This window comes from Natrix helvetica, assembly GCF_964273705.1.
Source record: "Natrix helvetica genome assembly, chromosome: 2".
Classification (NCBI taxonomy): Eukaryota; Metazoa; Chordata; class Lepidosauria; order Squamata; family Natricidae; genus Natrix; species Natrix helvetica.
Window position 1 is genome coordinate 98,404,166 of NC_138552.1, and position 16,191 is coordinate 98,420,356.

A 16,191-nucleotide genomic window follows, 5' to 3' on the forward strand; every position below is an offset into this window, starting at 1 on the left:
TGTAAAATCCCACACATAAACGCCCCTGGAGTACAAGGAGGAAGGAGGGGGGAGAGATGAAGAGCCTTGCAAGGTTCTGTTACTAACGCTTCTCTCAATAAAATATAATTACAGTCCTGTGGAGTCTATTTTCTGATTGCTGTAGGTCAGTGGTTCTCAACCTGTGGGTTGGGACCCCTTTGGGGGTCAAACGACCTTTTCAAAGGGGTCGCCTAAGTCCATTGGAAAACACATATTTTCGATGGTCTTAGGAACCGAGACACCAATTTTATGGTTGGGGATCACCACAACGTGAGGAACTGTATGAAAGGGTCGTGGCATTGGGAAGGTTGAGAACCACTGCTCTAGGTGGAAGGCTGACAATTTCCTTGTTACTGACTATAAAAGCAAAAGGACAATAGGAAAGGCTGAAGGACTCTGGGGTACAATAGGGACAGTAGGTCAGAACAGTTTATCCACTGGGCAGGATGGCAATTTTCCATATATTGAAGCTCCGGGGCTCAATTACAAAAGTCTTTGCCAAGTCTTTTTGAACTTTGATCAACAATGTCCAGCGGTTGCAAGCTGCTCTTGCCAGAAAATCAGGAACTGCAAGGTCTTTATCCCACCCCCTGTAATTTAAAATATAAAACTCTTGAGATAGCACATTAAAATGCACAAAGCCTCAACACAAACCACCTTGTTGCTGAATGTAATTCTGCCAAGTCTCGAAATGAGAATAGTATATACTAACGTTTCTATCCCAATTCCTATCCCTAAAGATAAATCTAAGCCACAAATGAGTTTTCTTGCAGTTTAATATAAGATGTACACAAAATGTCTCTGCTTATTATAGAACCACAGGCCTTAGCATGAAATCAAGGTTTCCGGCTCCTCAGTAAATAAAGGCGATCATAACAAAATAGGCACCTTTGCTTGATCTGATTAGTAAAATAAAATGTGCATCGGTGAATGTGAAGTTTTGTGTTTGCATTTGCTTTAGGGATGACGAAGAGAAGAAAAAATCCCCTTCGGATGGCACTGATGAGAAGGATAATGGAAATCAGTCCAAGTCTGTCAGTCGCATCGGCAATTCCATTAACCCCTTCCTGGATATTCCTCATGATCCCAATGCTGCCGTGTACAAAACTGGATTCCTGGCACGAAAAATCCATGCTGATATGGATGGAAAGAAGAGTGAGTGTCTTTCGGGGGGAGCTGCACTTTCAAGAAAAAGAGATAACTGGGGGAGGGAGGGAGAAAAGTGGTAAATGCAGAAACTTGAATATGCACAATTGTGTGTGCCTGTTTGCTTGCTACCGGAAATGTCAATAAAAGGTGCTACTAGAAGAGTAACTGGGAATCTGGCAGCCCAGAAGGAAAAGCTGAGAAGATGCCTTGTGCAAATATTTAGGAAGGTTAAGGAGAGAAAAAGCTCCGGCAACCCATCTGAGAATTGATCCAGGAGATGGAGGGGGAATCAACACACAGCTGTAATAGTTCTTTCTCTTTTGCTAGGCTTTGCTACTATTCCCTTCCAATCATTTCACTTGCCACAGATATGCAGAGAGACTTCTCTGTGACAGAGCTCAAAGGATGAGATTGCTCTCCTGCTTAACTTCTTCATAGTTCCAGCCCGGGAGAGGCAGTCTGGTGTAGTGGTTAAGGCAGCCCTCCCCAACCTCTCTGGCTTGATGGAGCGGGGGGGCGGAGACGGGACGGGACGACTTCTAGTTCCGTTCCTTAGCCACAAAGCCAGCTGCGTGACCTTGGCCTTCCTTCCCTCTCAGCCTTAGGAAGGAGGCAATGGCAAACCACTTCTGAAATCGTGCTGAGAAAACTGGGATTAGACCAGGAGGCAATTCTCCCCCCCCCTCCCCCCCAAAAACACAAAGCCTTAAATAGGCTGAAAAGCTTTCCCATTGCTTTATTTTTTACATGTTTCTGTTCACTGCAACCACGTTTGTAGCAGGTAGCTCCAATGAATATAGGGGGGGGGGAAGGGGGGGGGAGAATATTAAGAATTTTTCTTTTTGGAAGGGACAGATATCGAGTTCCTATTATGCACTGATGCTTCTTTGGACTACCCTTCTCCTGCAATACTTTTTTTTAAAAAAAAACTTTATTATGATTTTTAAATAATATTTTCTTGCTTTTTTCCATACTTTTGGCTTCCTCTTTTTTTTCTTAAATGTTAGTTCCTATTAGTTTTTTAATTATCAAAACTAGTTTTTAGAAGAAAAGGGGGGCCGAGAAAGGCTTTACAACCAAAAGAGCATATTATTTATGTAAGAGATACAATATTTTAAACAGAATTTGTTTTTTGTGTGTGTGTGTTTGTGTTGCTTTCCTAGCTCCACGAGGAAAAAGAGGATGGAAAACCTTTTATGCTGTCCTTAAAGGAACTGTGCTTTATTTGCAGAAGGTAAAATTTTGTTTCTTTTAACTCTTCTTTGTTGAGTAGTGAACGCACCATGCCCACAAGATAACTTAGGACAATATAGTCTATCTGAGGAACTGTTGTGGTCCGCCAACAACCATGGAAATCAGCCTTATAAGGATGGCATAGCCTTCTTGATCATCTTCAAAATGCTCTTTCTCTAATAATTGGTTGAATAAAGATATTTGATTGTCAATATTTATATTAAAATTGTTTTTTGCTGTGTTTTCAAAAGCAAAAACCCAATCGTGACTATTATAAAAACTGTCAAACAAACTACTGCTTTGTTAAGAAAAGTATCCTTTTCATGGGAATTTTAGAATTATACATCTGTGAAAGGTCCTGGATTTCTCTCTTTATAATATCTCATTCAATTATAATTCCAGGATTCTCTAAAATTACAACAGTTAAACTGGAATTAATCTGAGAGAAGATTCTGTTTGTATGTATGTGCATATACAGAGATTGGTGGTTGAAAATAAAAAATAGTTTTATGAACAAATGCCAAATATTTCTGTTCTGAAGAAAATGTATAAAGATTAATATAGAGATTGAAGTATATGCCCTGTTTCGCTGAAAATAAGACCTCCCTGGATAATAAGCCTAATTGGGCTGTTGAGCGCATGCGCTAAAATAAGCCCTCAGCAGCAGCCATGAGGTGACTACTCTCACCGCCTCCTGCACCTCAAAAATAATAAGACCTCCACAAAAATAAGGCCAGGCACTTATTTCAGGGGTCAAAAGAAAATACGACCTTGTCTTATTTTTGAGAAAACATGATGGAAAATATCTTTTCACTTTAGAAGATAATCTCTACTTGTGCTTATAATTAAAAATGACCAGATGATATTAATCATTCCCTTCACTTTTTTATTCCAGTTTTCACAGCGATGACATCCTTCTTTTAAGAGACAGGGAGTGTGGGCTATGAGTTATGTTGCTGGTGTAGACTTAGCTAATTCCAAAGTCAAACATTGCAAAAGCTGTTTTTCAAATAGTGCAAGTTTTTTTTTAAAAAAAATACCACAGTATTTTTTTGCTAGTAAACTTGATTTTTTTTTAACAGAACTCTTTAAGGACATGTGAAACTTTGAAAAAATAATCACCTAGAATTTTAAAATGTGCAAGATTTTTGTCATTGTTATTTGACTTCTTTATTCTTTTTGAAAAATAGCTACACTTTATAAATTGCTTACTTTTATTTTTGTATCGATGATAATCTATCTTTAAGGTAGGGTTTCCAGCCATGGACAATGAGCTAAGAAACAGCCTTCCCAAGCATTTTTGCTTCCTTTCAGACAATATGGAGAATGGTAGAATCTGCCATTATGTTTCTCTTCCCAGTAACATAGACTTAGTTAGCTATACATTCCTTTCATAATAATGTATAAAAATCTCTCCTTAGCAAACCTATCTAGCTACAACTCTGCTTACAATATAATATATCAATAAGAATATTGCTTTGTCTTGACTTTGTCCTGTGACCTTGGTTCTACTTGTTTCTGGATGATATCTAGTGCTCTCCCTTAGAGATTAAAATCAAAGTATTATTAATTGTAGTATCTTGAAAAACAATGATTCTAATATGCCCCTTTTCCTGGGAAAAAATATCTTGCTGAAAAGAAAAATGCATTGAAGAAAAGGATACAAAACAGTCTTCAAATGCCATATGGAATGTGTCAAAGTTAGCTTTTAAATTCCGTTTTTACCTGGGAAAAATCAGAAAATGGAGGAGAAGCTAGAAAAAGAGAGGACACTTATGACTTGTCATCAGAAATATTTTTAAATCACACCAGAGAGAGAGAGAGAGATGGTATACGTAAAGCCAACAGTATACACGAAGCAAACATTTGTGTGAACCAACCTAAAAATGGGAGAATTGAGGAATGGAAAGGCTCTTAAATGGGGTGATTAAATACAATTTAGCATTGTGCACTAGATTCTGCAACCAACTTGTGAGACAAGGAATGGATTATTGGAACATACTCTCTGTCTTCCTTCCATTTTTCAATGCTAGAACTTTTAAACGGCAAAGGAGAAAAATATAAAACAGCATAAGAATATGCATTTCTTCAGTAGCATAGCTCAGAAATGGAGGGAACACAGAGATAACACAAGATAGGTACCATAATATATCAAAAGGCTGGCTTTCAATATTCTGTTCTATTTGCCCAGCATTCCTTCACTAGTGATATAGGAAATTAATAGAGGTAACCTTGATTCTTAATGCTTGGAACCTTAATGATTGGAAATAGTTACAATGAATGGGAAGGATGGAAGTAAACCATGGCATCCTACTTATGTTATAGTGAGTAGAGCAAGTGTATGTTCGGAGTGATATTAGTGAGGATGTGCTTGGGAATATTAGTATTCCTTGTAAATAGTAATTCGATTGATCTTAGTCAGGGTCCCCCATAATGGTCAGTATTGACCCCAAAAGTCAATTGCATTATTAAAAATAATAATAAATGAATTGGAGGTCAATGTATTATGAAAGTTAATTGGGATCAATTAATCTTTGGGATTTCTGTCTCCACACCAATCCTTAATCCTGAAGATGAAGTAGCTAGTGATGAGACAGTATTACTCAGGGTTGGTTGGCCAGCTACCGGTGAGAGCAGCCTTGAATTATCTCATTTATAGCACTATTAGTTACAGTAATATTTATAAGTTATTTCCATATAATGTTTCTGGCTTGATAAATATGAAATTTCATGAAGGGGTCAATGAGCTGAAGATTTTTGGGACCACTGCTTTTTAAGGTGAAAAACCACACCATTGAAATGCCTTGCAATAACGTTTGTGGAAAATTCTGTCTCAGGGGTAAGTTTGGACCCTTTTCAGCCTGTCAGATTTTTCTGAACTAGAGTTTTCAGCTAGCCAGATAGCTAATGATACATGATGCTAGACATTTTTCTACAGCATAATCTGAAGAAATACCAGTCCTCATTCCGGTTTACCACCTTACACTGTATGCGAAATCCTCTTTGTAGGAAAGTTAATATGTTACAGATCTGTAATTAATGGTCCCTGAGTTTCAGTGCTGAACCAATTAAAAATATAGGACTCCATTTATTTTGTTCGATAATGAAGATTAAGGGTACAATGGGACAAGATAAGACTTAAAATTAATCTTGGCCTACACGTTGTGCACACATTGAAAGAACTACTAAAACTTAGTATCCAATCCAACAATCCAATAAAACAAACAAATATTATTACTTTATCCTAATGAACTCTTTAGAAAAAATGTAAATCTTTTTTTTTACAAGTTTTCCTTATTTCTTGTAATTTTGCAAATTTATTGAATAACTAGATTTTTTTTCTAGGTTGATGGTTCATGGCCCCTATGGCTTTCTCCCACTCTCATATGGTGGAACATTAAGTATGATGGATCATCTCAGCCATCTTACTAACTACTATTTATATTTGAATAGAGCCAATGCAAATGGCTACTAATTTAGCAAATCTTAGTAAGAATAACATCCCCCAGCATGTGAAACCTGTACTCAGTATTATTTAGTGCAGATGTTCTGTTGACATCATCTCCTCTATGCAGTCTATTTCATTTTATACTTTCGTATAGGAAGAGAAAATAAAAATAAAACTACTTCTGAAAAAAAATTGGCAAAAAGCGAGAGCCTGAGTGACAGTCTTAAACTACTTAAGTAGGCCTGCAAAACGCTATTAAATATATATTAAAAATAATTAAAAAGCCAATACTCCTTCATGAACACCTCTGGGCTCAGGTTCATTCTCTCTTCTATTAAATGAAATTTAATTTTTAAAAAACCAAACAGTAGTGGATTTTGTAGAGTGAGAGCAAACAGTTTTGAATCTTGAGAAATGTGTTACCGTATTTTTCAGAGTATAAGACGCACCCTTTTTCCTCAAAAAAGAGGCTGCAAATCTGGGTGCATCTTATACATCGAATACAGCATTTTTTGCCTCCCGAAGCCTCACCCCTTCACCAAAATGGCCGTGCATAGCCTTACGGAGGCTTTCAGAGAGCTCCTGTGGGGTGGGGAGGGCAGAAATGAGGTAAAAATGGACCATTTTTTGCCCCCCAGTCCCCAGCAGCCTTCTATAAGCCTCCATAAGCCTCTTTAACTGATTGATGAAAATTACATTGATCAAGTGCTGTGCCAGCAGAAAGAAAGTCTTAAGGTTTGTCAGCGATTTCCTTCTCCAGCACATGGATAAATACACCTGGAAACATCTACCTACCTACCTACCTACTCTCTCCCTACCTACCTACTATATTTCTCATATTTCTCTCTTTCTATTTCTCTCTCTCTATCCCTCTACCTACCTACCTACCTACCTACCTACCTACCTACCTACCTACCTACCTACATACATACATACATACATACATACACACACTCTCTCTCCCTACTTACCTACTGTATTTATCTCTCTATCCCTCTACCTACCTACCTACCTACCTACCTACCTACCTACCTACCTACATACATACATACACACACACACGCACTCTCTCTCCCTCCCTCCCTACTATATTTCTCTCTCTCTCTATTTCTCTCTCTCTGTCCCTCTACCTACCTACCTACCTATCTACTTACAAACACACACACTCTCCCTACATACCTACTGTATTTATCTCTCTCTATCCCTCTCCCTGCCTATCTACTCTCTCTCTCTCTGTCCCCCTACCTATCTACTGTATTTCTCTCTCTCTCTCTATCCCTCTATCTACCTACCTACCTACCTACTTTCTCTCTCCCTACCTATCTTCTGTATTTCCCTCTATCTCTTTCTATTTCTCTCTCTCTATCCCGCTCCCTACCTACCTACTGTATTTCTCTATCTATCTATCTATCTATCTATCTATCTATCTATCTATCTATCTCTATTTCTCTCTCCTTCTATCCCTTTATCTATCTACCTACCTACCTACCTACCTACCTAACTAACTAACTAACTAACTAACTAACTACTCTCTCTACCTACCTACCTACTGTATTTTTCTTTCTCCCCCTCTCTATCCCTCTATCTACCTACCTATTTTTTAAAAAAATTGCCTCTTCAAAACCTTGGTGCGTCTTATACTCGGGTGTGTCTTATACTCCGAAAAATACGGTAGATTATAAGAGCCATTGGTTGCACAGTTTGGTGGTAATGGAGCTTTGGGTTCCATACATTTGGAGGGTACCTAATCTGTCTAAATCAACATTTATTGGCAACTTTAAGATAGGTGGGCTTCGGCCCTAGAATTCCCCAGCCAGTCCATACATTTTAAAGTTGTTAGGGTTGAAAAAGACTGATCTACATAATGGTCCAGAGATCAGATGAGTGATATATTTCTGTAATGTGGTTTGTCCATTTCATGACACATTCTTATATACAGACAGATAGAACTTGTATTTAGGATAATGTACCAATCCATAAAAGTGCTGAAACATTAGTGTGGGCTAGCTCAATTTTTTTAGAAATTGGATTGATGTTCATATCCATCCAAATGAAACTGCAGGCAAATGTACTATCACCCTTTGATTAAAACTTGATGGAATTTTATAGTTTCAGACCCAGGATTCAACTCTAGAGGCAATGCCTACACAGAGGGGGGGAGGAGGGAGAGAGAGAAACACTCTTTGCAAAAGGATGTTCATACAGTAGGTTGCAACTCAGTGTCACAAAATGCCCATAATTATACTTGGGTTTGGTAGATGAAATATGCTTTGCAGTAATTTCTGGCAGAAGTGCAAAAAAAAAATGCAGGAAGCAAAATTGTGATGCTTTTCTCAATTGTGGTCCATGCTGAAAACTATTCTGTAGTATCCTCTGGCAATGCTTGAAAATGGAGTCTCTGTCTTCATCTCAATGTTCGTGCCCTCCAGTCTGCATTTTGATCACAAGATTTGGCTGAGTAATCCCTGGAATGGGTTTTTGCATTATGCTTTGGGTGTATGAAATATCCTTCGTCTTGCCAAATGTAAGAAAAAATAGAGTGATGTCTCTTTTGTCTGTCTGAAAATTTAGAGCAAATGTTGGCGCTGATACTTGACTGCATTCAAAATGATTTTTGCTTTGTGCGTAAAAGAGACTTTTAACCACGCATACATTTTCTGTTGTTTTTATTTTGTTTAGCATAATCAGCTTGCTTTGAAATTGTCCCTCTACCTTCAGTGAAAATACAAGATAAATGTGTAAGGCTTGTCTAGCAAAATCTTAATTTTTACTCGCAATTCAGAATTAGTGTTAGACCTTCTGTGGTTTTATTCTAAGTATGAGAAAGCATTCTGTTCCTAGGAACCAAGTTGCTTTGCTCCCCACTTGAGGAAAGCCAGACCTGCTATCTTTTCTAACCTACTACTCTGCCCTCCCTATGCGTATAGTAACCAGAATTCCCAACCATTTCTGATCTTTTCTGTTGACTTCTATTAGCACCAAAAGCTTTTCTTCCCTTCTCCAAAACCCCATCTTAAATGCAAATCAAGTGTCAGTTACTAATATTAGTACAGGATTGGGAAGTAAAAAGGTAAACGAGTCCCTGCAGATTTTACTTCACTAGTTGTTGTCGACTCTAGTGGGTGGTGCTCATCTCTATTTCAAGGCCAGTATAACATCCTGGAGTGCTTTACTTTCCCACTGAAGTGGTACCTATTTATCTACTCGCATTTGGATCAGTGATGGGTTTCAAAAATTTTTACTACAGGTTCTGTGGGCTTCGTTTGGCGGTCATGTGACTGGGTGGGAATGGCTTGGTGGTCATGTGACTGGGTGGGCATGGCCAATTTAGCCATCCATTTAGCCAATTTAGCAGTCCATTAACCAATACACAGCAGCCCCCTTTTCTATTCTTTTTAATATTGCATGAAGTTTTTGCTCTAGGTTTTTTTTTTTTTACTAGGGGGCAGAGGTTGACAATGCCTGGGGATTTCTGGGAATTTCTCCTCTGTGTTAGAGGCACTAAAATAAGCAAGATGATATAAGGTCTCCTGCTGGAGCAGGGGTTGGACTAGATGACCTCTGAGGTCCCTTCCAGCCCTGGGCAATCCTGTGCTGATTCAAAGCATCCTCTGAAGCTGCGTTTAGTGCCAGGTTGTGGTCCTTCCTTCCTTTCCTTTTTCTCTCCCTCCCTCCCTCTATCCATCCATCCATATCTCATTCATTTTCCCTTCCCTTTCTCTCCCTTCCCTCCCTCCCTCTCTCTCTCCTTCTTTCCTTCCTTCCTTCCTTCCTTCCTTCCTTCCTTCCTTCCTTCCTTCCTTCCTTCCTTCCTTCCTTCCTTCCTTCCTTCCTTCCCGTGAAGAACCCCAGGTGGTCTTTGGTAGGAGGAAGAAAAGCCAAATGTTTTGAAACTGAGAACATGCCCATTGATCATCTGGCATTCTTAGAGCAACACTATTGCTTAGCCTGAGAAAGGATAGCTAGCTGCACTTTCAATAAGCTCTCAACTCAAGCGCCATGCCAGAGGTCTTCAAATTTGGGAACTTTAAGACTTGTTGACTTCAACTCCCAGAATACTCCAGCCAGCAGAGCTGAATTCTGGGAGTTGAAGTCCACAAATCTTAAAGTTCCCAAGTTTGAAGACATCTTTGCTCCATGCACTTGGGGAGCCCCAAACGGTGAGGATTTATTTATTTATTTTTCTCTTGAAGCCCCCCCCTGCTTTTGCTCCCAGGGGGCTGCAGGGAGGCTTGCTAGCCCCTCCTCGCTCTATTTTGGGCCTAGCAGGCCTTCTTGAAGCCTGCTGGGAGCCAAAATGAGCATGTGCCCCCCCCACACTATTTTGGGCCTAGCAGGCCTCCCTGAAGCCTCCTGGGACCCAAAATGGGGCTTGTGGGGATCCTGGAAGGGGCAGGGGAAGGTAAGTTTGCAAGCACGGTGGGGATGGTGGTGGGGGCCAGTGAGCTCAGGGGGGGGGGGGCTAGTGAGACTTACCTTTAGGCAGGAGGAGGAAGCAGCTCAGTTGGGGCGCAGGGCAAACACCACGTGGCAGCTTAGGCAGGGAGGTGAGGAGTGACTGAGTGGGGCAGATGGGCGGAGCATTTGCACTTAAAACGGTCTGCACATGCGCACATTAAAAAAGGAAAAAATATTTTTTTTCAATGAAGATTGTTCTGTGCATGTGTAGAACAGAACACCAAGATGGCGCCGTCAAGGATAGAACTGGTATGGTTAAGTGTCCACCGGAGTTACTACCTATTCAGCCGAACCGGACCGTATCAGTAGGAATCCACCTCTGATTTGCATGCTTTCGAACTGCTAGGTGGGCAGGAGCTGGAGAGAGGGCGGTAGCTCACCCTGTCACATGGAGCTCGATCCCAAACATGGGCTGCCAGCTTTCCAGCTGACAAGCCCAACATCTTAATTATCATACTGCCCTAGTACAGGATTGTCTTCACTAAAATCCTCAACTGTTCAAAAAGAGCATCAGCATTACTGCCATGCATAGTTTACCTGCAAGTTTTTACTTCTAGATAACTTCAAGATTAGATATGAAAGTGATAGTTCTTCACCACTATTCCTGATTCTGTAAAAGAGGCATGAAAAGGCTTAGGACCAAAAGAAGTCATACCTTTCTCATTTGTTTTTCCTTCTGTACAGTGGCTAAAAGCTCAGGCACCTGTCCTCAGTTGGCTTGGCTGCATTTCTGGCTTGCCCCATAACTACTAAGGGGCATCACTCTACCTGGAAGATACATTTAGTTGATTTTGTAGGTTTATTTCCAGCCCTTTTAAAAGCATTTCTCCCATTTGCTTTGGCTTCTAATTTGCCACCGTCTCTAGATATTGAGCACATTATTCAAATCCATCGCTGAAGCCTGGGGGGAATTTTTATTTATCTGGTTACAGATTTGGGCAGTGGACTGTTCTACAGTGAATTTGCCATGGATCAATGCTGTGTTGAAATGGATTTAATCAACAACTGACCTGTAACAACTACACTGAAAACTTTGGGTTAATTAGACTGGCTGCTACTAGAAGTATTTTCATACATCAGTGCTAATTTGGAATTCTGCACATTTTCTATGCCACTTCCTGCCGGGTTTTTTTTTTTTTTTTGCTCAGAGTTCTCCATGACATTTTATCTTAATGGTCTTTTTGCAATTGAAGATGTCAGCTGTACAGAACATTCGATGTAGTTAGATGTAAGTTAGATGTAAGGGAGAAAAATTGCCATGGCAAAATGAGGGGGATGCTGGGGAAATTGATTGGCTGACTTTGAGCCACTCACTCCTACCTTTGGAAAAATAGGGAAAAATAGGTATCTCACTTTGAGCACCCAGAGGAATGGTTGGAAGGAAAGCAAAGGAAAGTTTTCTAAGAATAGGTTGTATTGAACTCAGAGAATCTTATTTCTGAGTAGACACTTGCTGAATTGGTCCATGAAGTGTCAATGTCCGAGAGAGAATGCCATTCAAACTTGCCAAAATGCACCGTTGTTGAGTTGTCACACACACACACAGGAGGGGGTTGGTGCATGGCATGTACAGAAGGATGCTGGGTAATGGGACTCACACTGAGAGAGGAGCCAGGAAGGCAAGCCAGCTGCGGTTGGTTCAGAAGCCATCCAGACTCCAAGAGTACTTGCTGGAGCCAGGTCCAAAGAGTATTTACTGGAGCAACTGGGAACAGGAAGTCGGGGCATGATGAGTCCGTATAGCCAGCTGACTAGCAGAAGCCAGTAATGCTGGCTAGAAACTCTTTTACTTGTATTGTTCATTGCGTGCCAAGCTGAGACTCCAGTAAAGAGACCCATTATATAAAAGATGGTGAGTGAGACCTCACTGAAATGTTGCCAAGACAATCTCAATCTTACACGGGAAAAGACCTGAATACAACAAGACCAGCATGTGTGTGTGTGTGTGTGTGTGTGTGTGTGTGTATAAATATGTATACATACATACATACATACATATATGCACATACATACATACATATACATACATACATACAATTTGTACATTTATTAGAACCAATAAGGTGTGGTGGTTAAGGCAGTGGAGGAGGAGTGGAGAGATCTGAGTTATAAATCTACCCCCAACCATTGAAACTCATTGAGTGACTGTGCCAGTTGCTCTTGATCAACCCACCGACCTCCCAAAGTTGCTGTTGCAGGGACAAATAGGAAGAAGTACTGTATTCAGTGGTGGGATTCAAATTATTTTACTTCTGGTTCTGTGGGCGTGGCGTGGCTTGGTAGGCGTGGCTTGGGCATGGCAGGGGAAGGATAATGTAAATTATCCATTCCCTCCCGTTCTGCTGGGACTCGGGAGGCAGAGAATAGATGGGGGTGGGGCCAATCAGAGGTGGTATTTATTGGTTCTCCGAACTACTCAAAATTTCCATTACCGGTTCTCCATAAGACTGCACTATTACTGGAAAGACACAGGCTGAGATATGAAAACTAATAACAAAATATTAGTCAAATTTAGTTAAAATTAGAGCATTATGTTAAAAATGAAGTGATAATGGATATAGCTAGATAAATAATTGATAATGATAGCAATGTACACATATGTATTGGTTTGATAAGAGGAAATTTGGTATAAATTCTAAATGATGATCATGAAAGGAAGTTTAGAAACTGTTATGTATAAAAGCTTATAATATTTTTTTAAAAAGAGTAAGCCAAATTTAGTTAAACTAAGACAAAAAAAATGAAATGATGACGGATATTGTTAAATAAATGATTGATAATGATAATAATGTAATATTTGTATTGACATGATAAAAGGGAAATTGGATATAAATTGTAAACAGTGATTAAGAAAGGAGGTCTAGAAACTTTGTTATTAAACATAATTAATTTTTATTTAGAAAGTGTCATAAAGATGTAATGTTGCTGGATGATATTGAAAATAGATAACGGAATGCCATCATGTGGTTTTGCTTTAAATTTTGGAATATTTTATATAAAGGGGTAGGGACGTAAAAGCAATCATAGTCATATGAAGATTGAGGTATGATAATTGTAATATATATAAATATATTTGATTTAAAACATAACTTGATATGAATTGTAGGTGATGACTGTGGAAGGGATGCACGAAAGCTCTTTGTAACCAATTGACACACTCTTTACAATTTGTAATGGAAGATATTTTTATAGTGTTTGTTGTGTTTTGTCTGTTTGTGTTTATTCAAAAATAAAAAATTATAATAAAAAAAAATCCATTACTGGTTCTCCAGAACTGGTCAGAACCTGCTGAATACCATCTCTGCTATGTATGCTATGTTAAGTTCCTATTCAAAAGGAAGGATATAAATTAATAAAATAGCATACATGAAACTTCTCTCAACAGATTTCCGTATTAGTTTGTAATTTAAAGGAAAGAGTAAACTTTGGTTAACATATCTGTCACTTTTCTCTGGAAAATGTATTTTTCTAAGAATACATTCTATTCCTGTGGGTATATTAGGCTTTCCACTTTGGATATGTTTAATAAGAGTGAATGGGGTAATTTCATATTGTAAGATAAGCAAGTTAAATTAATTTCTCACCTATCCCTCATTTGCAATAAATATGTATAACATTGTAACAACATGTTTTTGCGTTTGTCACTTCTGGTGGTTGTTTACAAAGCAGTTTGATTTCTTGCCAGCTATTTGGTTGCAGCCAGGGATTTAAAAAAACACGCAAAAAATCAAATTTGCTCGTTTAATTTCTGCAGGATGAATACAAACCAGAGAAGGCTTTATCAGAGGATGACCTTAAGAATGCCGTCAGCGTGCACCATGCGCTAGCCTCAAAGGCAACCGACTACGAGAAGAAGCCAAATGTCCTGAAACTGAAGACAGCTGACTGGAGAGTGTTGCTTTTTCAAGCTCAGTAGGTTCCAGTTTTGTTGCTTGCACGGTGTGGTTCATGAAAAAACAACAACATAGGAACATTGGGGTCTCTCCAAAAACTTGTTTCAAGTTCTTTTTTCCCCTTCTCTTTTTTTCAAACTGGGTAGAAATTATAACAAAAGGATAGCAGGCTCCATAAGTTAATACTGAAGCTACTAGTGGTCCATTCTTCACCTATAAAATGGGGTGCAGCTTCATAGACGTTTCCATTGCCAATTAGGTGGGTCTATGACAATTCACCAGCTTACCAGAGCCAACAGGACAATTTGTTGTGGGATAAGAGTTAATACTAATATCAAAGAAAGGGTGGAATAGAATCATTAAAGGATGCAAAAGGAAGGTCAGAATGAAATATGAATGACAAAAATTGCAATAATTTTAAATTTATTTTTAATAATTAAATTGAATTGTTAAATTGTCCAGTGCCGTGTTGTCCGGCGGTGACTTGGCCATGGTCCAAGTGGGAGAATTACTCAGTAGTTGCAATGCTGTCTCGGCCTTAAATCTGTATTGCAGGTCTACTATAATTTAGACAGGAGTGGGGAAGAAAAAGCACACCTTAGCATATGTAGTAATATATAACATGCAGCTTTTAAGCCTACCTTAACAATCAAAGTTAAGGTCAGGACATGCTACTCTAAGTAATACCTTAAAAAAAAATCCTTTTAGTCATTTAAACTTTAGAGGAAAAAAGCTGCAAAAGAGACATGTAGGTGACTTTTGTAATTGCTGCAATGCAGATAATTTTTCTATTGTGTAGAGCCAGGGTTTAGAAGCTATAGGGGTATGTTTTGCAGATCACTGAAATGCATCAAAATATTTGGAGAAGGCTGATCTAGACCCTTATCCACCTTACTAGCAAGGAAACTAGAAATGTAAATAATAAGGTTAAAATTAAATCTGGGGTTAGGGGTTAATTATAAAATTCAAATTGTCGTAATGGTTATTTATGTTTGGAAAGAAGAAAGGGAGTGGCAATGTCCCTAGATCTCTTAAGTGGACTTTGGAGAATATTTGTAGTTCAAGGTTGAAATGAGGGGTCCTTGGAGCTCCCTGAGCTTGGTTTTTTTCTTGCAGACTAGGGAGCACTAAGGACCAGGGGCGAAATTCAGCAAGTTCTAACCAGTTCTGGAGAACCGGTAGTGGAAATTTTGAGTAGTTGGGAAAACCAATAAATACCACCTCTGACTAGCCCCGCCCCCATCTATTTTCTGCCTCCTGAGTCCCAGCTGTCGGGGAGGGAATGGGGATTTTGCAGTAACTTTCCCCTGGAGTGGGGAGGGAATGGAGATTTTACAGCATCCTTCCCCTGCCATGCCTACAGAACCGGTAGTAAAAAAAATTGAATTTCACCACTGCTAAAGACCCCTCATAAATGGACTTTGAAGTCATTAATTAAATTCCTTGTGTGTCCAATCACACTTGGCCAATAAAGAATTATCTTCCCTTCCCTTCCTTTTCCCTCTCCTCTCCATTCTAATTCTAATTCTACCCTATCAGAAGCCTAGGTTTGGCAAATGAGGCATTCAGTGAACTGTAGGAATGACTCCAGAAGAGATTCTGCTTGCCACGATCCCTCACCATACTCTGCAGGGTAGGATTAAAAAAAGTCAAATTGGCAGCTGTGATGGTGTGATCAAAATTCTACCTAAGCAATTGAAAAACAGCCAGAGTTTTGATCAGCCTGTGATGGTCTCCATCTTGATGTTTTTTGACCATACCCTGCAGACACCTTGCCTCCTTGGTTGACTCAGTCTTAAGTTAAGGTTGTTACTGTCTTCTGAAGCTTAACAGAAAAGCACTCATTACAAGTAGTCTGCATTTAGCAACTGCCTTGTTTAGTGACCATTTGCAGTTGCAGCAGTAACTCAACAGCCAGTCCTCACATCCATGACCTTTCCTTTGTAAAGCAAAGGAAAAGGGACACGGTGGTTCAGTGGCTAAGACGCT

At 39.3% G+C, this 16,191-nt stretch overlaps 1 protein-coding gene across 4 annotated transcripts in view; it reads left to right on the forward strand.

The window, feature by feature from the left end:
- Positions 1-16,191, forward strand: part of LOC309387798 (PH and SEC7 domain-containing protein 3-like) — a 194,949-nt gene that overhangs the window by 158,313 nt on the left and 20,445 nt on the right. For all 4 annotated transcript variants that reach the window (XM_081944626.1, XM_081944628.1, XM_081944630.1 and 1 more), the window contains 3 exons: positions 983-1,176; positions 2,334-2,404; positions 14,064-14,221. In XM_081944626.1, the coding sequence (XP_081800752.1) occupies positions 983-1,176; positions 2,334-2,404; positions 14,064-14,221 (423 nt within the window). The remainder of the gene's footprint in view (positions 1-982; positions 1,177-2,333; positions 2,405-14,063; positions 14,222-16,191) is intronic.